The sequence below is a fragment of the Pseudophryne corroboree genome, chromosome 8 (genome assembly GCF_028390025.1).
Source record: "Pseudophryne corroboree isolate aPseCor3 chromosome 8, aPseCor3.hap2, whole genome shotgun sequence".
NCBI lineage: Eukaryota > Metazoa > Chordata > Amphibia > Anura > Myobatrachidae > Pseudophryne > Pseudophryne corroboree.
In genome coordinates, this window is record NC_086451.1 from 24,090,769 (window position 1) to 24,115,876 (window position 25,108).

A 25,108-nucleotide genomic window follows, 5' to 3' on the forward strand; every position below is an offset into this window, starting at 1 on the left:
GGAGCCTACGGCGCTGTAGAGAGTAGGGGGCACACCTGGAGTCTGCACACGGGCCCCCTCCTCTCTTAAAACGCCCCTGATTCCACCATGGTTTCCAAGCAAGAAATAGTTAAGAATAACAAAATGTTAAAATGTATGATATATATCTATATAGTAATGTTTCTTGTCAGCTTACACAAGGGTTGCCTCTACTGTATATAAGTAAACATTCACTTTAGGTGTTGATTCGATTGTGAGTGATGCACCCACAGGGCGGGTATTCCTGCAATGACACATCAAACCTCCGCAGTATATCACAATATCACTCTAGGGGGTCTTCCGTAAGTACGGCACATGCACAAACCTACTCTCAGGGATCACTGCCTCAGTCCTAATTTAATCGTCCCCTAAGAAACATACGGTATATTTACTAAGCAGTGATAAGAGCGGAGAAGTGAGCAAGTGGAGAAGTTGCCCATGGCAACCAATCAGCACTGAAGTAACATCTATAATTTGCAGACTATAAAATGATACAGAGCTGCTGATTGGTTGATGGGGAAATTTCTCCACTGGCTCACTTCTCCGCTCTTATCACTGCTTAGTAAATGCTCCTCATAAGCCCCAGGAGGAAAACTTCACTGACACCTTTTGTTTTCATCAGAACTACTCCCCCTCTGTAATATACAGTATACTGTGTACGTTTAACCTGGTACTCCCTCAAATCTGTGTTTTTGCAGAAGACCCAGAAGAGTCCTCTAGGGTGATACTGATGGACCCAGACAACAGCCAAAGACTAGACCCTCAACAGAATGAGACCCACCTGGGCGAGGTCACCCAACAGAACAAACTTTTGTCCAAGAGGAAGCTGATTGTGCACCGATCGCTGCTCCTTATTGGTGCAATTACTATATTAATGGTTGGGATACTGATAAGGCTCTGCGTGTGAACACCAGAGAGGAAGTTCTGAAATCATTGTTACATTAAGTATAACAAGAGGGACAGTGTCCACGCTGAACAATTATTCTGGCACAAGTTGGGTCTATTTACCCGCAGAGCCTTTATCACTATCCCAACCATTCTATTTACCAATCCGGTAATGACAATGGCGCAGACTGCAGGAAATCAGGACCAGCCCGGAGTTTATCACAGCAACAGAGTACGGCTGATATGTACTGATAAAATACCGCCTTATTATCGTTTTACGGTTTATTTTATCTATTTATTTATAATGAAAATAAATCACGAGCCAGCTCCAATAAGAGGAGGGGAATGATAAATAACAGTTTTGGAAGTGTAGATGGACTTCATGAACTGAACGGAAAGCACTGCAAAACCAAAATAAAAGGCACTGCTAAAATTCTGGTGGATTTTGTTAATAAAAGTAAATTGTAGAACATTACACTTACAGTAAAGAGAGAGGGTGATCTCGTTCGGAGTACTTAATAGGCCCATTCTCCACCACAGGATAGAGGTCCGGCAAAAGCAAGCATTTGTGGACAAGCCACCACGCGTTTCGCAGACATATCTTCTTTGACTGGTTACAGGAAGATGAGCCTCGTCTCTCTGGTGTAATTGACCTCTTAACATCTCTGACAGATAAAAAAAGTATCCTATTGACACCGCTGACCAGTCTAGAGGTAACCGATAGGAGGCCCTTACACCGTGGGCCAATGTAATCGCTGCATTAAGCATATTGACCAAAGTCTCTGTGTGTAGTTCAATAAAAAGTGTTATTATAGAAATAAGTGACTATTCCCTGCTAAGCTTGTTAATTAATGCCATAACTAATGAAACCAGTAGCAAAGTAGCTAATTGAAGATCTATTTCAGTTAAGTCATTAGCCAGGATGTACAGTAATGAAGAGCTGAGTTTAGCGTCCAGGAAAAAGTCAGACAAACTCGCACATTAAAATGTGCTCTTTTTCCCGGAACTCGGCCAATGTAATGGTGTACGTCTTTTGGGCTCCAAATGCAAATCAGATCTGACTTCTCATGGTTGGTTTAGAGCAGGAAGCGTCCGACTTTTTCAGACCAACCGGAATGCATCTATAGTTGTACAGTGTTAGAAAGTCACCCATTAGCACCCGAAAGTCTCACAATTGAAGCAACATACACCCTATCTAAAATCCAGTCCTCCAGGACGCACAAGCAGATCCTGCTGATTAAAATGATATGCGGCATGGCTATATTCTGTGTGCAATAGCTGCTGTATCTGCATAACAAATTATGTTACAGTGTTTGGCAGGAAAACACTGTAGCATAACAATTTGTATGCAGACACAGTCGCAATTACACACAGAATATAGCCATGCCGCATATCATTTTAATCAGCAAAAGCTGCTTGTGCATCCTATTCACATTGTTTTGCAGAGCAAAATGTGCAAAAATGACATGTACAGTACATGGGCTATTTTGAGAGATTTTGAGACAACCACCTACATGAGGAGAAAGAGTTAGAAGGTCCATCCATCCATCAGCATGGCTATTGGCTCCACTCCCACCTCTTTGCTGCAACTGTCTCTCCAGTTATCTCTTCCTACGCTGGGGCTTGAGCTACAGATAGCAGATAGTAGAGGATTTAAAAGACATGTCAGTCTCCAGTACCGCCCCCCTCCCATACTGTACGCCACACCGGTAGAAACCAGCTGATGTAATGGTGAATGTGTATAGGGTGAGTGTATGCATGTTTGATACCAGGTTCCTTTTAAGATTAGGCGCTTTCCTATAAATATGTTTAGGTTTCTCTGGTAACATTGGACCCAAAACAGGATCTCTTTTTAATTGATACCAATGTTTTTTAAACATCTTTTCTACATTTTTGTATTCTGTAGTAAATTCTGTAACGAAAGCAGTCATAACCCTCATTTGATTATCGACTGGTATTGGAGCTTGCTAAGTCCTTTTGTTCAACTTCCTTAATTGTTGCAATGGTATGTTCCAAATTATTCTTTTCATATCCATGGGCCACAAATGTATTGCCCTTTTTAATTGTTTGTTCACTAAAAACTTTATAATTAGAATAGAGTTGACCCAATTATTATGGTGGCAACTGTAATTTGAAATACAAGCACCTGAGTCCGTCGGTTTGGTGTAATTCTTAAAATTAATCTTATGTTCCTCTATATATACAGTATATGTCTAGGAAATTAATGGACTCTGCTCGTATATAAAAACTTAACACAATATTTTTGTTGTTATTGTCTAAAAACTCACAGAAAGAACCCAATTCATCCCCCCCACTTCCAAATAAAGAAAATGTCATCAATATATCTCACATAGGTCACCAAGTTTGAATGGGTTGTTAGCCCAGATGCTATTAAGCTCCAACATGCCCATAGATAAATTGGCATAGCTTGGAACAAACCCGGTGCCCATTGCGGTTCCTATTTCTCTAACGTCCTAGTGGATGCTGGGGACTCCGTAAGGACCATGGGGAATAGACGGGCTCCGCAGGAGACAGGGCACTTTAAGAAAGAATTTGGATACTGGTGTGCTCTGGCTCCTCCCTCTATGTCCCTCCTCCAGACCTCAGTTTGAATCTGTGTCCGGACGAGCTGGGTGCTACTTAGTGAGCTCTCCTGAGCTTGCTATAAGAAAGTATTTTGTTAGGTTTTTTTATTTTCAGAGAGATCTGCTGGCAACAGACTCTCTGCTACGTGGGACTGAGGGGAGAGAAGCAGCCCTACTCACCGAAGATAGGTCCTGCTTCTTAGGCTACTGGACACCATTAGATCCAGAGGGATCGTACACAGGATCGCACCCTTGGTCGTCCGATCCCGGAGCCGCGCCGCCGTCCCCCTCGCAGAGCCAGAAGTCAGAAGCCGGTGTCTGAAGCAAGAAGACGTCAAAATCGGCGGCAGAAGACTCCAGTCTTCATATGAGGTAGCACACAGCACTGCAGCTGTGCGCCATTGCTCCCACACTAACCCACACACTCCGGTCACTGTAGGGTGCAGGGCGCAGGGGGGGGGCGCCCTGGGCAGCAATTAAGAACCTCTTGGCAAAAAAGCAGCATATATACAGTTGGGCACTGGGCATGGGCCCCCGCCATATTTTTACACATAAACGCGGGACAGAAGCCCGCCGCGGAGGGGGCGGGGCTTCTTCCTCAGCACTCGCCAGCGCCATTTTCTCTCCACAGCTCCGCTGAGAGGAAGCTCCCCAGGCTCTCCCCTGTAGAATCACGGTAGAAGAGGGTAAAAAGAGAGGGGGGCACATAAATTTGGCGCAAAAACAATATATACAGCAGCTACTGGGTTAACACTAAGTTACTGTGTGACTCCTGGGACATATAGCGCTGGGGTGTGTGCTGGCATACTCTCTCTCTCTGTCTCTCCAAAGGGCCTTGTGGGGGAACTGTCTTCAAAAAGAGCATCCCCTGTGTGTGTGGTGTGTCGGTACGCTTGTGTCGGCATGTTTGATGAGGAAGGCTATGTGGAAGCAGAGCGGGAGCAAATGAATGTGGGGTCGCCGCCGACGGCGCCGACACCCGATTGGATGGATATGTGGAAGGTTTTAAATGATAATGTTACTTCCTTGCATAAAAGGTTGGATAAAGCAGAAGCCTTGGGACAGCCGGGGTCTCAGCCCATGCCTGATCCTATGTCGCAGAGGCCGTCAGGGTCTCAGAAGCGCCCACTATCCCAAATTGTTGACACAGATGTCAACACGGATTCTGACTCCAGTGTCGATGGCGATGATGCAAAGTTACAGCCTAAAATGGCTAAAGCCATCCGTTACATGATTATAGCAATGAAGGAGGTGTTGCACATCACAGTGGAAACCCCAGTCCCTGACAAGAGGGTTTATATGTATGGGGAAAAAAGGCAGGTGGTGACCTTTCCCCCTTCACATGAGCTAAATGAGTTATGTGAAAAGGCTTGGGAATCTCCAGATAGAAAACTGCAGATTTCCAAACGGATGCTTATGGCGTATCCTTTCCCGCCAACGGACAGGTTACGCTGGGAATCCTCCCCTAGGGTAGACAAAGCTTTAATACGCTTATCCAAGAGGGTAGCCCTGCCGTCACAGGATACGGCCAACCTAAAAGATGCTGCGGATAGAAAGCAGGAGGGTATCCTGAAGTCCATTTATACACATTCAGGTACCCTACTAAGGCCGGCGATTGCGTCGGCCTGGATGTGTAGTGCGGTAGCAGCATGGACAGATACCTTATCTGAGGAACTTGATACCTTGGACAAGGATACTATAGTACTGACCCTGGGGCATATAAAAGACGCTGTCCTATATATGAGAGATGCCCAAAGAGATATTAGCCTACTGGGCTCTAGAATAAATGCAATGTCGATTTCTGCCAGAAGGGTCCTGTGGACTCGGCAATGAACAGGCGATGCCGACTCAAAAAGGCACATGGAGGTTTTACCTTACAAGGGTGAGGAATTGTTTGGGGACGGTCTCTCAGACCTGGTCTCCACAGCTACGGCTGGAAAGTCAAATTTTTTGCCATATATTCCCTCACAACCTAAGAAAGCACCGTATTACCAAATGCAGTCCTTTCGATCACAAAGAGGCAAAAAAGTACGAGGTGCGTCCTTTCTTGCCTGAGGCAGGGGTAGAGGAAAGAAGCTGCACAATACAGCTAGTTCCCAGGAACAGAAGTCCTCCCCGGCTTCCACTAAATCCACCGCATGACGCTGGGGCTCCACAGGCGGAGCTAGGCCCAGTGGGGGCGCGTCTCCGAATTTTCAGCCACAAGTGGGTTCACTCCCAGGTGGATCCCTGGGCTATAGAGATTGTGTCTCAGGGATACAAGCTGGAATTCGAAGAGATGCCCCCTCACCGTTACCTCAAATCGGCCCTGCCAGCTTCCCCCTTAGAGAGGGAAATAGTGTTAGCTGCAATTCACAAATTGTATCTTCAGCAGGTGGTGGTAAAGGTTCCCCTCCTTCAACAGGGAAGGGGTTACTATTCAACCATGTTTGTGGTACCGAAACCGGACGGTTCGGTCAGACCCATATTGAATTTAAAATCCCTGAACATATACCTGAAAAGGTTCAAGTTCAAGATGGAATCGCTCAGAGCGGTCATCGCAAGCCTGGAAGGGGGGGATTTTATGGTGTCTCTGGACATGAAGGATGCTTACCTTCATGTCCCCATTTATCCAGCTCATCAGGCGTACCTCAGATTTGTGGTACAGGATTGTCATTACCAATTCCAGACGTTGCCGTTTGGTCTCTCCACGGCACCGAGAATATTTACCAAGGTAATGGCGGAGATGATGATGCTCCTGCGGAAGCAAGGGGTCACAATTATCCCATACTTGGACGATCTCCTCATAAAGGCGAGGTCCAGAGAGCAGTTGCTGATCAGCGTAGCACGCTCTCGGGAAGTGTTACAGCAGCACGGCTGGATTCTAAATATTCCAAAGTCGCAGTTGATTCCTACGACTCATCTGCCATTCCTGGGCATGATTCTGGACACAGACCAGAAGAGGGTTTATCTCCCGATGGAGAAGGCTCAGGAGCTCATGACACTGGTCAGAGACCTATTAAAACCAAAACAGGTGTCAGTGCATCACTGCACGCGAGTCCTGGGAAAGATGGTGGCATCATACGAGGCCATTCCCTTCGGCAGGTTCCATGCGAGGACCTTTCAGTGGGATCTGTTGGACAAGTGGTCCGGATCACATCTACTGATGCATCGGCTGATCACCCTGTCCCCCAGGGCCAGGGTGTCTCTCCTGTGGTGGCTGCAGAGTGCTCACCTTCTTGAGGGCCGCAGATTCGGCATTCAGGGCTGGGTCCTGGTGACCACGGACGCAAGCCTCCGAGGGTGGGGAGCAGTCACACAGGGAAGAAATTTCCAAGGTCTGTGGTCAAGTCAGGAGACTTGTCTTCACATAAACATCCTGGAACTGAGGGCAATATACAACGCCCTACGACAAGCTGAGACCCTGCTTCGCGACCGACCGGTGCTGATTCAGTCAGACAACATCACCGCAGTGGCTCATGTAAACCGCCAAGGCGGCACAAGGAGCAGGGTGGCGATGGCGGAAGCCACCAGAATTATTCGCTGGGCGGAGAATCACGTAACTGCACTGTCAGCAGTGTTCATTCTGGGAGTGGACAACTGGGAAGCAGACTTCCTCAGCAGGCACGACCTCCACCCGGGAGAGTGGGGACTTCATCAAGAAGTCTTCACGCAGATTTTAAGTCGGTGGGAACTGCCACAAGTAGACATGATGGCATCCCGCCTCAACAAAAAGCTACAGAGGTATTGCGCCAGGTCAAGAGACCCTCAGGCGATAGCTGTAGACGCTCTAGTGACACCGTGGGTGTTCCAGTCGGTCTATGTATTTCCTCCTCTTCCTCTCATACCCAAGGTGCTGAGAATCATAAGAAGAAGAGTAGTGAGAACAATACTCATTGTTCCGGATTGGCCAAGAAGGACTTGGTATCCAGAGCTGCAAGAAATGCTCACAGAGGACCCATGGCCTCTGCCTCTAAGACAGGACTTGTTGCAACAGGGGCCCTGTCTGTTCCAAGACTTACCACGGCTGCGTTTGACAGCATGGCGGTTGAACGCCGGATCCTAGCAGAAAAAGGCATTCCGGAGGAGGTTATTCCTACGCTGATAAAGGCTAGGAAGGACGTGACGGCTAAACATTATCACCGTATATGGCGAAAATATGTTGCTTGGTGTGAGGCCAGGAATGCCCCTACGGAGGAATTCCAGCTGGGCCGTTTCCTTCACTTCCTACAGTCGGGAGTGACTTTGGGCCTAAAATTGGGTTCCATTAAGGTCCAGATTTCGGCCCTATCCATTTTCTTTCAAAAAGAACTGGCTTCTCTTCCTGAAGTTCAGACGTTTGTGAAGGGAGTGCTGCATATTCAGCCCCCTTTTGTGCCTCCAGTGGCACCTTGGGATCTTAACGTGGTGTTGAGTTTCCTGAAGTCACACTGGTTTGATCCACTTAAAACCGTGGAGTTAAAATTTCTCACTATTAGCCTTGGCTTCGGCTAGGCGTGTGTCAGAATTAGCGGCTTTGTCACATAAAAGCCCCTATCTGGTTTTCCATATGGACAGGGCGAATTGCGGACCCGTCCGCAATTTCTGCCAAAAGTGGTGTCATCTTTTCATATGAACCAACCTATTGTGGTGCCTGTGGCTACTCGTGACTTGGAGGATTCCGAGTTACTAGATGTGGTCAGGGCTTTGAAGGTTTATGTAGCCAGAACGGCTAGAGTCAGGAAAACTGAGTCACTGTTTATCCTGTATGCACCCAACAAGCTGGGTGCTCCTGCTTCAAAGCAAACTATTGCTCGCTGGATCTGTAACACGATTCAGCAGGCTCATTCTGCGGCGGGATTGCCGCTGACAAAATCAGTAAAAGCTGTCAAAGTCAGAAAAATATCTCTATGCACACTGCCATATTTGCACCTCATTCAGGTCCGCGCTGCGCATGCGTGCGCTCTCCCGTGAGTGTGCATACCCGCTGTTGCGTGCACCCGCTGGTGCTCGGTATGCGTATTTACGGTAAAGTTTGTGTAGTCGTAGCGTGCGACTCAATCGTTACATATTTTCACTAATAAGGTATTTTATAGATCATGGTCCCTTTGATAGATTCTGAAAGTTTGGTTAACATAGCATGTTCCTGAACGGAGAGATTCCTCTTTGTATTGTACGAAGGGTCTAACAGGGGTCATACAGTAGTGTTTGGTACCCATCGGAAGAGTATTTAAATAGCAATATTCCGGTGTTGGTTTGGAGCGGATTAATCGCTCGTGCGAATAGTTATGGACATAAGAAGTTTATGTCCATTTACTATTATTTGTTCTTACTTAGTCATGCGGCGGGAAACCCAGTATCCCACCCACCTGAACAGTTGGAAACAGTCACAGCCCACCTGTATGAATCAACCTATGACCTTTTGTTATAATGCGAAGCCGAATTCCTGTGTCCAATGGACAATGAGATTGTAGGGACCATTGAATTGTATTGTGTGTGGGGCATAAATAGGCAGGCCGACCATATCCAGATTCACTCTCATCAACGGTTCTCATTGCTGATAATCGGGAGCTGGATATCGAGGCGCATGCGATCGTTCCCCTTGTGCGTAAGTTTTCTCCGTAATCATATTGTCTTACTGTGAGCCATCTCTCTCTCTCTCTCTCTACTCTTTCTCTCGTATTTTCCTTTAATTGTATTGTATTGTATTTCCAGTGTAGTTATCTGGTTAGTTGGTTTATGTTATATTGTAGTGTATCATTTGTACTGTGATTCCTTTTGCAAGTATAATAGTTAAAATACATATAATAGGTTTTGGACCCTAAGCCCAGGTATCTGTGTATTCTTTATAGTGTTAAGTATTCTCTGAGCATCGGTGATGCTCAAGCAGCTTTGTAGTTAATCAGGTTACACCAGGTTGCACTTACACTCTGTCTCTACACTAAGGTATACTGTGTATCTCATTGTTAAAGGTATAGATATAAAGGTTTAAACGTTGTAAGCGTCTGCACCGCTGGTGATCTCCTCGTGGTCCCGAGCGTACGCTACGCTATAGCGAATCATTACGTTAGTCGGCAGCCAATAGCGTGCCTGCCTGTGATCACTGGGCCGTAAGCGAACGTGACGCTTGAGCGTCTCGACTACGGTTGAGCGATCACTACACAACTTGCGTACCCTTACGGTACTTCTTACGTAGATAGCGTACAGTGTTCTTAGACCTCTTAAAGTGTTTTATATACGATAAATATTTAGCTTTATCAATTGGCGGCTCGCCCGTCCTTCACATATCTGCACTAGGTAGATCAGCAGACATTATCCCTCAGCAAAGGGCGGGAGGTTGTATCCCTCGTAGTGCTGACAGGATAAGCGTCTGCTTCGCTTAAGTAAAGAGTGCTGAAGGAATCCGGGAACCGGAGGTAAGAACAAAACGCTAGTGCCTTTTAAAACTGTTTATTTTTCTGTCTTGCGTACACACGCACGCACACATATATATATCTGCATTTCTTTTTCTTTTTCATTTTCGTATATCACTCTCCTGTCTGCCAGTTTTATAGTTGATAAAAGTGCTAAAAGAGAGTTGCCGTTATTTCATAGTTTAAGAATAGATAACATAGTTAAAGGATAGACAAACACACAGTTTTGCCTGGGAGATAAGGCGAAGTCAGTGTGTTGTGTGGTAGATGATCAAGGATCATCTACATTGATAAAAGTATAAATTGTGTTACGGTGGATCTTTGCTTTGCGTATACGTGTCTATAACAAAGACTTGCGTACGCAATCCAAAGGCCGACGCACGCAGCGTATATTACGCAACGGAGCGTCCGGTTACGCCCACGTAGCTCAAGTCACGATAAGTTGATTTTTAACGCAAAGCGATAAATAACGCAAAGCGATAAATAACGCGAGGCGAGAAATAACGCAAGTCTATTTTTGGGTGTCCGAAATTTAATTAACAGATCCTGCTCCTAATTGGTAACACACCTGATCTAAAGAAAAATTTCTGCGCAGAAATAGAAATAGAAACAAAAGTGTACATGTGATGAGTGAGTGTTTTTACAATTTTTAAAGGTTGAACCACAAGAAAAGTCGAGTACTCGTGAGGTACATGCGTGTAAGTGACGTGCACGGTGGCTAGGGAGGCATCCCTGGTTAAATATACAATTTTGAGCATTAGAGTATAGCAGACCAGGAGGTCATACTGTAACAAGACCAGGAGGTCGTACTGTAACAAGACCAGGAGGTCATAGCAGACCAGGAGGTCCAGGTACAGCCGACAAGGAAGTCCGCTATACAGTTCACAGGCACAACACCGAAAAGGGTTGGTGCAACACCCATATAGGCCATATAAGCTCTGGCTGAAGGAATTCGCAGCCGTAATTTTCGATTCCATTGGTCTTTCCGTACATAAGCTTAGTTGTTTGTGTACTGAACGATTGGACCGCACGTAATTGTGTACACTAGTTAGTAATCTGACCTAATACCATTAGAGTAAAGGGGTCACAAACGCTATTTGTACACTCTAACGTGATTTGTGTAATTTTTTTATTTTAAGGGAAGTTTGCTGCTCACTCAGGAACTATCCAGCAACCAATAGTTACTGGAAAGAGTAAGTGTTCTTCGGATAACCCTCGCAGGTTCCAGTAAATAGAGGTTCAGGTCGCAGGGGCCCTAGGTCGAGTACGCCAGCACCATATCGGTGTGATCAGGTCGTATTGGTCGGCGTGGGCGAGTGAGTGGGGTACTCGGTAAACCGCCACCGTCAGCCTATTGTGGACATTTGGTTTTGCGTAAGGGTTGGCTAAATAAAACAACACTTTCGAACTATGGGGGCCACTTGTTCAGGTAGGGGGCGATCAACCTCGGTTCGGGTTGATTCAGTGGTCCGACCAATTGGGTCGGCCAGGTATATAATGTGTGAGAAATACGGAAGTCACACAGAAACTTTATGTGATGAATGGGAGAGAATGACTGTACATGACGGGGAGAAATTCCCAAGAGTAGGGAGCTTCAGCTCAGAAGTGTTACAAAATTTAAGGAGGAGGATATGTCTCATAAAATCAACAAAGAGACGAATCCAGCATTATGATTATTTACAGTTGTGGCAACAGGAAGGTGAGATACAGAGAGGTTTGGCTCAGGCGGCGGGAGCTGGCTCTAACAGAAAACTGATTGCCACGGCCCCACCGCCACCATATATATCAGGAGAGAAGTTGATTGCGGAGAAAGACGCACTAAGGTGTAACACAAAATCACTTAGTAACTGTGTAAATGTTAATGATAATGTTAACCCATTAACCCATGCAAGTATTAACCCGTGCAAGTTGTACCCTGTTTTGAACTTTCCTCAGGAGTGTGATCAAGAGGACGAATCGGCAACGATTTCAGCGCTCTCTCTAGCAGCCACCATAGCAGAGACCACAGTAGGCACAGCTCCACCCACGAGATTAGTAAAGGCCCCTAGCGGAGGGATAGGTGAGGTCGTATCAACTGGTAAGTACGGCACCATGCATTATGCTGAAACTATTTCACCACAGCCTGTAGAATCTACACAGAATGAGGTTGTTAGAATTACACCTGTTAGAGTAATAGCAGTGCCAAATGGGAAAACAGACACATCAGGAGCCACTCCCATTAGGAACATTGCCATGTACACCCCATTTTCCCGAATGGAATTAAGGACCATAGTGTCTGAATTTCCTGACCCTAGAAAAGATTTAGTTGCCAGTCAAAAATACATCAGAGACTTAGGTAACACTGTAGAGCCCAACAATAAAGACTGGCAGATATTGCTGAGAGCATGTTTACCCTCAAATGTCGACGCAACTCAATTTTTAGCTGATTGCGGACTAGATCATGATGTACCTCTTACAGATGTGTACAACCAAGATAATGTGAAAAGAATAAACTTGCAGCTAAAAGAGTATTTCCCAGCAGTAGCTAAATGGAATAAGATATTCTCCATTAAACAGAAGGAGTCAGAGACAGCTGCAGAGTATTTTCACAGAGCATTATTAGAAATGGCAAAATACACAGGCATAGAGGACATTAAAACAGACACAAACCATCGGGAAGTAGCAGTATCGGTACTGATGGATGGTTTAAAAGAGTCATTGAAGACTAGGGTACAGACCACACAACCATGTTGGCGAGGTCTGTCTGTGGCTACTTTGAGAGAGGCTGCTATTGATCACGATAGAAACATCACCAGACACAGGGAACAACAAGGTGATAAATTAATGTCAGTAAGTATACAGGCTCTGACCACAAGGCAGCCTTTGTTTGTATCACCAAATCCTGTGGGTAAGTCAAGTATGGTTACTTGTTATTCTTGTCACAAACAGGGACACATGGCACGAGATTGTAGAGTAAAGAATCCACGAAACTCATACCAACCCCCTAGACAACGACACGACACACGACATTGGGATCGGGGTCCACAGAAACGGAGTTATGAGCCACATACAGGGGAAACAAAAAGATATCCCCCGAACAGAGACTGGCATGCCTCTGGTAGTTCCCAGCTAACTCCCTCACAAGTAGTTGCTGCCAGCGGGATTCAGGAAGGTCACCATACCCAATAAGGGTGTGGCCATACCTGTAATCTGCAGCCAGTAAAATTAATTGCCAACCTTGGAAGTGAACCCGAGATCGCAATTAATGTAGCTGGTAAAACTTTAAACTTTCTTGTAGACACAGGGGCGGCCAAGTCAGTGATAAATTCGACAGTGGGCATGAGAACCACTGGTAGGACAATTCCAGCCATGGGAGTAACAGGAGTAGTCCAGCACTACCCTGTTAGCAAACCAGCCGAGATTACAATAGGGCCTTTGCATACCAAGCATTCCTTTTTGCTGGCTGCATCGGCACCAACCAATCTCCTGGGAAGAGACTTACTGTGTAAAATGGGGTGCGTCATTTATTGTACTCCTGAAGGTGTATTCTTGGACATACCTGAGAAACACGCTCAGGAAGTGCGAGACATGTTAGACTCCCCATCAAAATTAATGTCACATACCATTATGACAAATAGGAATCCATCCCAAATAGAAGAGATGACATCTCAGATACCAGAGTCACTTTGGACAAAAGACGGACAAGACACTGGATTAATGGCAAACGTAGCTCCAGTAGTTGTACAAGTAAAAGATGGTAGGATAGCTCCAAAAATCCCACAGTACCCTCTGAAGCCAGAGGTGGAGTTAGGAGTTTACCCAGTAATAGAGCGCTTGCTACAACAGGGCATTCTGGTAAGAACGTCCAGCACTGCTAATAGTCCCATCTTCCCTGTGAAAAAGAGTGGGGGGAGGGGTTACAGACTAGTGCAGGATCTAAGGGGGATTAACAAAATAGTTGAGAGTCAGTTCCCCGTAGTGCCAAATCCAGCTGTCATCCTAATGCAAATCCCTCCCACTGCCAAATTTTTCACTGTTATTGACCTCTGCTCCGCTTTCTTTTCGGTACCTCTGCACCCTGACAGCCAATATTTGTTTGCATTTACATACAGAGGAGTCCAATACACGTGGACTCGATTACCCCAAGGTTTCATAGATAGTCCAAGTATATTTTCTCAGGCTTTGCATGATTGTTTACAGTCTTTCCAACCAGACAGTGGATCAGTATTGATACAGTATGTGGACGATTTACTGCTGTGTTCAGATTCACTGGAAGCATCTCTGAAGGATACGAAACAGCTCCTGTTTCATCTTTCAGACACAGGACACAAGGTGTCCAAAGACAAGTTACAATTATGCCAAACTAAGGTAAAATATTTGGGACACTGTCTAACACAAGGACTGAGACACCTGACCGCTGATAGAATCCAAGCAATTAGAGACATGACTCTGCCACAAACCCAGCAACAGATCAGAACGTTTTTAGGAATGTGTGGGTATTGCCGTAATTGGATCCCAGGGTTTTCCATTTTGGCGTTACCTTTGCAGGAAATGGTCTCCTCAAACAAACCTGATAGGATTTCGCATACAGACGAGTCCGAAATAGCATTTGAGAGACTCAAACAGTGCCTAACGCAGGCACCAGCACTAGGTATGCCAGACTATGGGAAACCCTTTGAACTATACGGAACAGAAAGTGCTGGTTGCGCGGCAGGTGTACTAACCCAGAAACACGGTGATGCCAGTAGGCCAGTTGCATACTACAGCGCTCAGCTAGACACGGTAGCGCGATCCCTCCCCACATGCTTGCGAAGCGTTGCTGCGATAGCATTGCTAGTGACAAAAAGCGAAGATGTCGTGCTAGGCCACAACCTCACAATCCATACGCCACATGCAGTATCAGCCTTATTGAATTCTGCCCAAACCAGACACGTCTCATCAGTGAGGTTTACAAGATGGGAATTGGCACTAATGGCCCCCGTAAACATCACCATAAGGAGATGCAGTGCATTAAATCCTGCAACGTATCTCCCAGGTGTGCCTGGTCAGGCACAAAGGGTGGAAGGTGAGAGTGATGGGGAAGGAAGATTTAATATAAAGGAAGATACACATGATTGTATGGAATATTTGACCCAAAATTTTACCGCAAGGCCTGACATCAGTGACAACCCACTGGAAGATGCAGAACTCACGTTCTACACGGACGGTAGTTGTCATAGACAGTCAGACTCGGGAGACTTGTGTACTGGATACGCAGTCGTAGATGACCAAGACACCATAGAAGCGGAACCGCTAGGCCCACCTCACTCAGCCCAGGTTGCTGAACTGGTCGCCCTAACCAGAGCATGTGAATTGGCTAAGGGTAAGTCAGCCAATATCTACACCGATTCTAGATACGCATTCGGGGTAGTCCATGATTTCGGAGCCCTATGGCGTCTCAGAAATTTCATGACGGCCGCTGGTACACCGGTAGCGCATGCAACTCACATAAAAAGGCTTCTAACAGCGATACAGGAACCCGACAGAGTGGCTGTTATCAAATGTAAAGCACACACATATAGCCAAGACCCGGTATCACTTGGTAACAGCCGAGCAGACGAAGCTGCTAAGTTAGCAGCTGCTACCCCCATACAGACAGACACCACACAATTGATGGTATTTAATACCATTAACACACAGAAGTTGTGTGAAATGCAAAATTTGTGTTCCACACAGGAAAAGGCAGTCTGGAAGGCAAAGGGATGTGGCCAGGAGTCCTCAGGACTCTGGACGGATGGACATGGTAAACCAGTGGCCCCCAGAGCATATCTTCCATGTCTGGCTGAAGCAGCTCACGGGCTGACTCATCTAGGCAAGGAGGGGATGTGCAAATTGGTGAGAGCATATTGGTGCGCCCCAGGATTCTCCTCTCATGCGAGTAAAAGAGCAATGTCATGCCTTACCTGTTTGAGAAAGAATATTGGAAAGGCAATACCTACAGAACCATCCCATATCCCACCTGCCGGCGGCCCTTTCCAGGTAATACAAATTGACTTTATACAATTACCCCCTTGTCGGAATTTGAAATATGTACTTGTTTGTATAGATGTTTTCTCAAATTGGGTCGAAGCATTTCCTGCGGCTACAAATACCGCTATGTTTACTGCTAAGAAAATTGTGCAGGAATTTGTATGTAGATATGGTATCCCTAGAATAATCGAAAGTGATAGGGGTACCCATTTTACAGGTGATGTCTTTCAAGGAATGTGTAAGTTGATGGGAATTGATAGCAAGCTGCACACTCCGTACCGTCCACAGGCGAGTGCGAAGGTCGAAAGAGTGAACAGCACTATTAAAAATAAATTGAGTAAAGTGATGGCAGAGACAGGATTGACATGGCCAGAAGCTTTACCCATTGTATTGTACAGTATCAGAACCACTCCCAGGTCCCCTCTTAATCTGTCTCCCTTTGAAATCTTGTTTGGTCGACAACCGCATGTTATGATTAACCCTCAGGATGATTTGAAATGTAACAATGAAGTAACTGTAAAGTACTTGATTAACATGAGTAAACAGTTAAGGAATCAAAATGATAATCTGAAGTTGGTGATTCCTGATCTACCTGATAGTAATTGTCATGACATTGAACCTGGGGATTATGTAATGATACGGAATTTTCTACGCTCAGGTTGCCTTATTGACAGATGGGAAGGACCATACCAGGTCTTATTGACTAGCACTACAGCATTGAAGGTTGCTGAGAGAGAGACTTGGGTCCATTCATCTCACTGCAAGAAGGTTGCTGATCCAGAGAAGTCCCGTGATAAGGAACAGACGGTAGAGGTTGTATCACTGGAGTGTCTGTTCCAGGAGGACTTAGGCGGCACCTGAGCCTTGAAGACCGAGAGCTGTTGTCGACTCCCCACTCCCTTTTATTATTTTCCTCCACTTCCCATCCCCTCTCCCTCAAATTTCTTTTTCCTCCTTCTCATTCTTCTCCGTTTCCTCCTATAAGATGGACTTGCCCCAAGAGACTGTGATCCGGATTTTCCTGTTGACCATGATGTTGACCAGAGCAGTCTGTTCCGGCGAGAGTACCATGGAGGTCGATAGAGGTTCTGGAATGGGTTCTGATGATAAAGATGGAGGCGTAGTTTTCCAAGATCAACCTAACCAACAAGCAAAGGCGAGTATCAGAAAACGATCCGATAGCATTGACCATAGAAGGAATTGTGACGGATTGTTAGCTGAGGAAAACTGTATCTGTAGGCTCTGTAACAATGTCATTGAAGATGGGTGCATTAAGAAATGCCAATCCAGTTTTAATATCCATATGGACCGGCATCCATTGAGTGACTATCACTCCTTAGTGGGTAATGTGTTAAACAAAACAGATTGTTGGGTATGCTCTCAAGTACCTCAAGGTCATAGCAAATCAGGGCTAGTGCCATTTCCTTTAACGATAGAGGAGGTACTTGAGTTAAATGGTGGGAGACCGGTGGACAGGAGGTTTAATATCTCCAGCCCTCCTAGTTTGAAGCTCCACCAATACCATGTGGATAGGTCCCTATTATGTTTCAACATCTCCAATCCCAGAAAGCCGGGAAATTGGGAAGTGTCATGGAGTAACCACACCATGACCTTTTCGCATAGAGCAGATAGAATGCCTACAGATACAGAGCTTGTACGCCACATAGCCAGTAGAGGAAAATCTTTCCGGTATAGGTACACCTTAGGAAATAGGATTACGAGAGTTGGAGAAGTATCACCAGGATACTGTGCACATATCATACAACCTGATACGTGTATTAAGCAGATGGAAGAATTAGGGTTAGGAGAGTTCACCTGGAAGGTGTGTAATATGGTTATGTCCTTCTCCGTCCCATATGTTCTCCCCGATGATGCATATTTCATATGCGGGAGAAAGGCGTACAAGTGGCTTGCCCCAAACTCTGAAGGATTGTGTTATATTGGAAAAGTATTGCCTGAAGTAATGACTGTAACACATGATAAAATGAAAGACATACATCGTGGTGCCCAAGCTCCTTATACTCACACCCATTACGAGCACGTTGTTAAAAGGCACCTGATAGAGAAGACAGAGCATCCGGCCTCTGATCTGATAAGTGAATCCACCGGGATTCAATTCTTAATCGCGTTAGATTTCACCCGCACCGCTAGAGGAGTGCTAAATTATAAATACATATCGGCGCTCGCAAATTTGTTAGATAATATCACTGAAATGTATGATGACACGTTTAGATATACTGGAAGGGAACTTCAAGCTTATAAAACAGAACTGGTGCAGCATAGAATGGTTCTTAATTACCTCACAGCAGTGACAGGCGGATATTGTGTTACATTAGCAACACAGTACAGCGTGAAGTGTTGCACGTATATCACGAATAGCACCGAGGATCCGGTCGAGGTCATAGACCAAAAGATGGACGATATTCTCCAATTGAAGTGGGAATTTCACCGAAAACACAATCTCACTCTTGCTGCTGTAGGTAATGAGCTGACTGGTTGGGTGTCATGGTTGAACCCGCGAAATTGGTTCTCCGGTTTGGGAGACTGGGCTCAAGGAGTCATAATGGATGTTGGGAAGTTTCTCCTATGTATCTTAGGTGTTGTCATATCGATTGGATTGATATTTAGATGCGGTCAGGCTTTAATGAAGTGCAAACATCGTACCAGGGTAATGAGTTTGAGGAGTGAGGAAACTGTAATTAACCTGGATTTGATTTATGACCCAATGATAGAAACAATGATGTAATGAAAATGCGATTATACGGTCCGTTTCTTTCACCTGTTTTTCTGCTTTTCTCCAAGATAAAAAGACCCCCTTGGACGAGGAAGTTGACGAGACGCTATACAGACAACGGATTGACCAAAGAAGAAGTTTTGACCACTGTAGATACGGACATTTGATGAACTTTGCCATGGATCCCCAGTTTCCCTAGAATTCTTAAACTTACGCTAGCCCAACATTTTTTGTAAATCTAATGGCATTGACAAAGCTTTTTGCTCACACCTAATGGGCAACACAGCGCAAAGAAGACAACTTTCAACTGATACCGAACAAAACTTCAACCGACAGATGTACATTAACCTGACATAGAATACCACCGCATTTACCGTAATTATGTCTTTTCTTCATTTCTACAACCCTCAGGTAATGACACACATAGTATAGGGAATACAGGCACAGATATCAGCAATCACATATTCCCCCATTCATGTATCATCAACTAAAATGTGCTCCCCATTTTGTTCAAAATCCGAAAAGAGCTCGGTAAAGTTTGACAGCCCATCCACAGACCCGTACCACGGGATAAGAAGGAATTCAAATGTATACTTCGCAATACCTCGAAGCTTGATTTACAACACGTACGGCACGATGATACATGACCCCCCAAACATGGACTCATACACACATGCTTCTGCTATCTCACTAGGTCATACCCTCTTCACACCTACTCCTCTCTCCTCCCTTACCCAACCATGGAAATGAATTAACCCCTGACATATATTTTTCTCCTTTTGAAATGTTTTAGAAGGTGGCAGTTATTATTGACTGCCAAAGGGTGGACTGTCAAAGTCAGAAAAATATCTCTATGCACACTGCCATATTTGCACCTCATTCAGGTCCGCGCTGCGCATGCGTGCGCTCTCCCGTGAGTGCGCATACCCGCTGTTGCGTGCACCCGCTGATGCTCGGTATGCGTATTTACGGTAAAGTTTGTGTAGTCGTAGCGTGCGACTCAATCGTTACATATTTTCACTAATAAGGTATTTTATAGATCATGGTCCCTTTGATAGATTCTGAAAGTTTGGTTAACATAGCATGTTCCTGAACGGAGAGATTCCTCTTTGTATTGTACGAAGGGTCTAACAGGGGTCATACAGTAGTGTTTGGTACCCATCGGAAGAGTATTTAAATAGCAATATTCCGGTGTTGGTTTGGAGCGGATTAATCGCTCGTGCGAATAGTTATGGACATAAGAAGTTTATGTCCATTTACTATTATTTGTTCTTACTTAGTCATGCGGCGGGAAACCCAGTATCCCACCCACCTGAACAGTTGGAAACAGTCACAGCCCACCTGTATGAATCAACCTATGACCTTTTGTTATAATGCGAAGCCGAATTCCTGTGTCCAATGGACAATGAGATTGTAGGGACCATTGAATTGTATTGTGTGTGGGGCATAAATAGGCAGGCCGACCATATCCAGATTCACTCTCATCAACGGTTCTCATTGCTGATAATCGGGAGCTGGATATCGAGGCGCATGCGATCGTTCCCCTTGTGCGTAAGTTTTCTCCGTAATCATATTGTCTTACTGTGAGCCATCTCTCTCTCTCTCTCTACTCTTTCTCTCGTATTTTCCTTTAATTGTATTGTATTGTATTTCCAGTGTAGTTATCTGGTTAGTTGGTTTATGTTATATTGTAGTGTATCATTTGTACTGTGATTCCTTTTGCAAGTATAATAGTTAAAATACATATAATAGGTTTTGGACCCTAAGCCCAGGTATCTGTGTATTCTTTATAGTGTTAAGTATTCTCTGAGCATCGGTGATGCTCAAGCAGCTTTGTAGTTAATCAGGTTACACCAGGTTGCACTTACACTCTGTCTCTACACTAAGGTATACTGTGTATCTCATTGTTAAAGGTATAGATATAAAGGTTTAAACGTTGTAAGCGTCTGCACCGCTGGTGATCTCCTCGTGGTCCCGAGCGTACGCTACGCTATAGCGAATCATTACGTTAGTCGGCAGCCAATAGCGTGCCTGCCTGTGATCACTGGGCCGTAAGCGAACGTGACGCTTGAGCGTCTCGACTACGGTTGAGCGATCGCTACACAACTTGCGTACCCTTACGGTACTTCTTACGTAGATAGCGTACAGTGTTCTTAGACCTCTTAAAGTGTTTTATATACGATAAATATTTAGCTTTATCAAAGCCCATTCCACAAGGAAGCTGGGCTCTTCTTGGGCGGCTGCCCGAGGGGTCTCGGCATTACAGCTTTGCCGAGCAGCTACTTGGTCGGGTTCAAATACTTTTGCAAAATTCTACAAGTTTGATACCCTGGCTGAGGAGGACCTTGTGTTTGCTCATTCGGTGCTGCAGAGTCATCCGCACTCTCCCGCCCGTTTGGGAGCTTTGGTATAATCCCCATGGTCCTTACGGAGTCCCCAGCATCCACTAGGACGTTAGAGAAAATAAGATTTTACTTACCGGTAAATCTATTTCTCGTAGTCCGTAGTGGATGCTGGGCGCCCGTCCCAAGTGCGGACTTTTTTCTGCAGTGCTTGTATATAGTTATTGCTTAAATAAGGGTTATGTTGGTTGCATCAGGGTTGATCTGATGCTCCGTTGTTGTTCATACTGTTAACTGGGTAAGTTTATCACAAGTTATACGGTGTGATTGGTGTGACTGGTATGAGTCTTGCCCTGGATTCCAAAATCCTTTCCTTGTACTGTCAGCTCTTCCGGGCACAGTTTCTTTAACTGAGGTCTGGAGGAGGGACATAAAGGGAGGAGCCAGAGCACACCAGTATCCAAATTCTTTCTTAAAGTGCCCTGTCTCCTGCGGAGCCCGTCTGTTCCCCATGGTCCTTACGGAGTCCCCAGCATCCACTACGGACTACGAGAAATAGATTTACCGGTAAGTAAAATCTTATTTTTTTTAAAGAAATAAATTGTCTTTAAACAAGAAAAAAATATTATGTAAGATAAACTTAATATTCTCTATAATAAAATCCTAAAGGTTCAGAGATAAGTCAGTTAAACCCCTAAAATGTCTTGTTGCCTCTACAACAGCTTTGTGTTCTGTTATGCTGTAGAGGGTGCAGACATTCGTTGTCACCAATAGGAACTCATCCTCTAATAATCGTAAAAAATCTCCAATATCTTTGAGATGTGATCTATTTAATGTGATTAATGGCTGGAGTTCTAAGTCAAGAAATGTTGATAAATTGGCTGAGATTGACTCCACCCCTGAAATAATAGGTCTGTCTGGTGGTTTTTGGAGGCATTTGTGAATCTTTGGTAGTATATAAATGACCGGGGTTATGGGGAACTCATTGCTGATTAATGTGGGCTCTTTTTCAGTGATATTTCCTCTCTCAGCTGCTTTCTTTACCATAAGGCGCAACTTAGTTTGTGTCTGTTCCGTCAGATCACTCCATAATGTCTTATAAGCAGAGGTTAAAGTGAGCCGGAATGGGGCGGAACTGCGTTCCATCAGTTCCATTTGGAGACGGAACCAGTTCTGCCTCCTCCGGTTCACCTAACCCAGGTAGATGCCCGGAGCCGCAAAGAGATACCGTGCACCTGCTAAGATTTTGTTAACAGCGGGCGCCTGGCTCCTTCCCCTTAGCAGCAGCAGCCGGAGGCAGGAGCGCACTCCTGAGCTCTTGCTTCCGGCTCAGGCAGTGTTCGGCGCTATGGGAGAAACGTCATGACGTCATCTCCCATAGTACCAAGAAGCGGGCGCCAGATGGAGGACAGCGGTCCGGAAGCAGTAGTGGGGCTGGTTAGTATTGTGTTTTGTTTATTTGTGTATGTGTGTGTGTGTGTAGGCGGCGCTACTAGGGGGCATATCTACAGGGGGCATAACTACTGTGGGCATATCTACAGGGGGCAAATCTACAGGGGGCATAACTACTGGGGGCATTACTACATGGGGCATTACTAATGAGGGCATTGCATAGGGGGCGCTTAATAAGCACTTCTGGGGACATAAGGGGTACTACTACTGGGGGCAGGGTAAGACAATTAATCACCAAGATACCCCCCCCCCCCCCCCTTCCTTGTCAGATAGTTTTATGGTCAAATCCTTATTTTGTTGCAAACTTTTCAGAGCTTTCCTTTCTTTTACCGTTACATTTGGAGTTTTCTTATGAAATGTAATCTTATTCAGATCTTCCAGTACTAACATGCCCAAGGCATCCGAAAAGAGACCTTTTCAGCGTTGCGGAAAGAAAACAGAGGGTGAAATAGGGTGAGAGACCTCATCTCCGCTTCCCCCAAGCCGGAGTCGTTCTGATTAGAGAAAAACTTCGAAGTGAGTTTACGTATAAACTTCTGTACATCCACAAAGCTGTCAAAGGAATCTATGGGATTCATGGGGGCATATTTGAGACTTTATTGAAGAAGAGACGTTTCTTTTTGTGATGGAATATGGGAACTTAAGTTAAAGATTTTAATTAGGGACCTCAACATCATTCCTTTTGGCAATGTTTTCTTCCCCTTTCTGTTGATTGCTTTTTTTTAGTCTTAAGTCGTTTTCCTCTTTCTCTCTCTCTTGTTCCTAGGTATAGTTACACCACCCCTCTTCCCTCTCTAGCAGGGCTGGTGTATTACCTGTAAGAAATCAGACTTCTCTGTGCCCCTAAAAAAGGAGATATGTTCCTTTCTCTTTTATGGGGTGATTGTTGTCTATCTTCTCTCAAGGCTCATTAGTAGTTATGTGAGGGGGATTATTCTCTAAATCTCTCCCTCCCATTTTCCTATATTTTCCTGTTTTTTTCTTAACGGTGTCTTTAAACATCATAAGGCTGATGGATACTCTGTGCATTCGATAAACCCTTAACTTTTAATTTAACTCTAAAATAAAGACTCGGAGACTTAGATTTGGCAGAAACTGTTAGCTGATTTATTCAATAACTTATAACTAAAAATGTCTGCATGAAGATTAACTAGTGGTGACCAAGAAAGAACGGCTAACTTCTACCCCCAACCCGTACAACTGTACCTAACTCAAAAACTCAGCCTAAAACAACAAACAGTATCCACTCTACCTTATACCTTGACTACCAACCCGTCCGGGTGGTGTCGCTGTCCCCAACCAGGTGACCAAGCAGATGTCTATAGTCAACAAAGGTGAGCGCACCAACCAAACCTGCAATAATCATTAGAAACATCTAGATAATCCTAAAAAACAATTAACCTGCCGTTCTTTCCAGCCAATCAGCCAACGCAACTATCCACCCCCAACTACCACAAAAAAGGGGAGGGAGGGCAGGAAACACCAGAAAAAGAGGAAACTCCTCCTCTTCCCCAGCAATATGAACCAGCTAGATCCTGTCAGCCTGCATCCCTATTGGATGTCTAATCACATGTCCCCAGAGAGTCATCCCCAGCCCATGGATGTTTAACCCTCTCCATTCCTATTTCAGTCATTCCGTTCTTCTTCTCTATAGTAATCCCTTCTAAAGTATTTTGGTGTTAGATACACAGATGCCCCTAAGTAATTTCGATCATAATCTCCCTTTGTATTGGGGATCCTCTTATTGTAAGAATAGTGCCAGTTAAGGGCCTACAGACGGAGCCTCGCTCATCTAGGTTTCTCTGGTGCACCATGATGCACCAAGGCTTATTAGCATAAGCCTTAAATCTATTGTTCTAAGATGCAATACAATACGGAGAGAACAATACAGCGGGGGATTAAGTCTGACAGCACTCGCTCAGGTAATCCTAATAAAGGGATAGATGGGCAGGGCTCCATCTGTATGCCCCTTCTCAAGTTGGATGTTAAAATTGATGCTAATATCCTGGCCAGTAGGCTGCAGTTCTTCCCTTCTTGGTTCACTATGATCAAGTAGGTTTCATACCAGGGCGTCGGGCACAGGATAACATGTGAAGGACCACTGATTAAATTCACATCATAAATCTCAAGGAGATACCCAACTGTAGTTCTCTCACTTGAGAAGGCCATTGAAAAGATCTCCTGGAGCTTTATGCTACATACTCTATGGTTCTTTGGTATAACGATGAACTTTATGACTGGTGTTATGGCCCTTTCCTCTGGCCCCTCCACTAGAATTTCCATAAATGGAATCCCGTCTGATTATTATTATTATTTTTTTTATTTCAAATGGCACAAGGCACGGCTGACCCTTGCCCTCTACGATGTTGCTCCTGGTCATTATACCCTTAGTATTTCTTGTCAGAATGGATCTCAACATCCAGAGAGTGCGAGTCGAAGATTCCCCCTCTAAAATCACTGTTTTTGCCAGTGACATCTTGCTAACGTTCTCTCATCTGTGGATCTCCCTGCCCAACCTTTACAGTCTCCTGAACCACTATAGCATATTGTCTGGATACAAAATCAACTGATCTAAATAAAATTCCATTGTACTTCACGTCTCCCCATGTGTCTCCCTAATATCACGATCCAGGTTACTGGACATCATTTTTTACCTTTTAGGTGTCTCCTGAGGCTGGCTCAGCGTTCCAGGGCCAGGTCTCAATCATGTTGCTGAATGTCCTTATTTCATAT

General features: G+C 45.0%; 1 protein-coding gene across 2 annotated transcripts in view; it reads left to right on the top strand.

Moving 5' to 3' along the window:
- The window catches only part of LOC134948218 (multidrug and toxin extrusion protein 1-like), a 62,533-nt gene extending 61,197 nt beyond the window's left edge, over positions 1-1,336 (top strand). Inside the window, exon 15 of one of the 2 annotated variants that reach the window (XM_063936069.1) lies at positions 717-1,336. In XM_063936069.1, the coding sequence (XP_063792139.1) occupies positions 717-925 (209 nt within the window). In that variant the 3' untranslated portion in view covers positions 926-1,336. The remainder of the gene's footprint in view (positions 1-716) is intronic. The other variant, XM_063936070.1, reaches the window with a different exon arrangement.
- Positions 1,337-25,108: the final 23,772 nt, after the last annotated feature.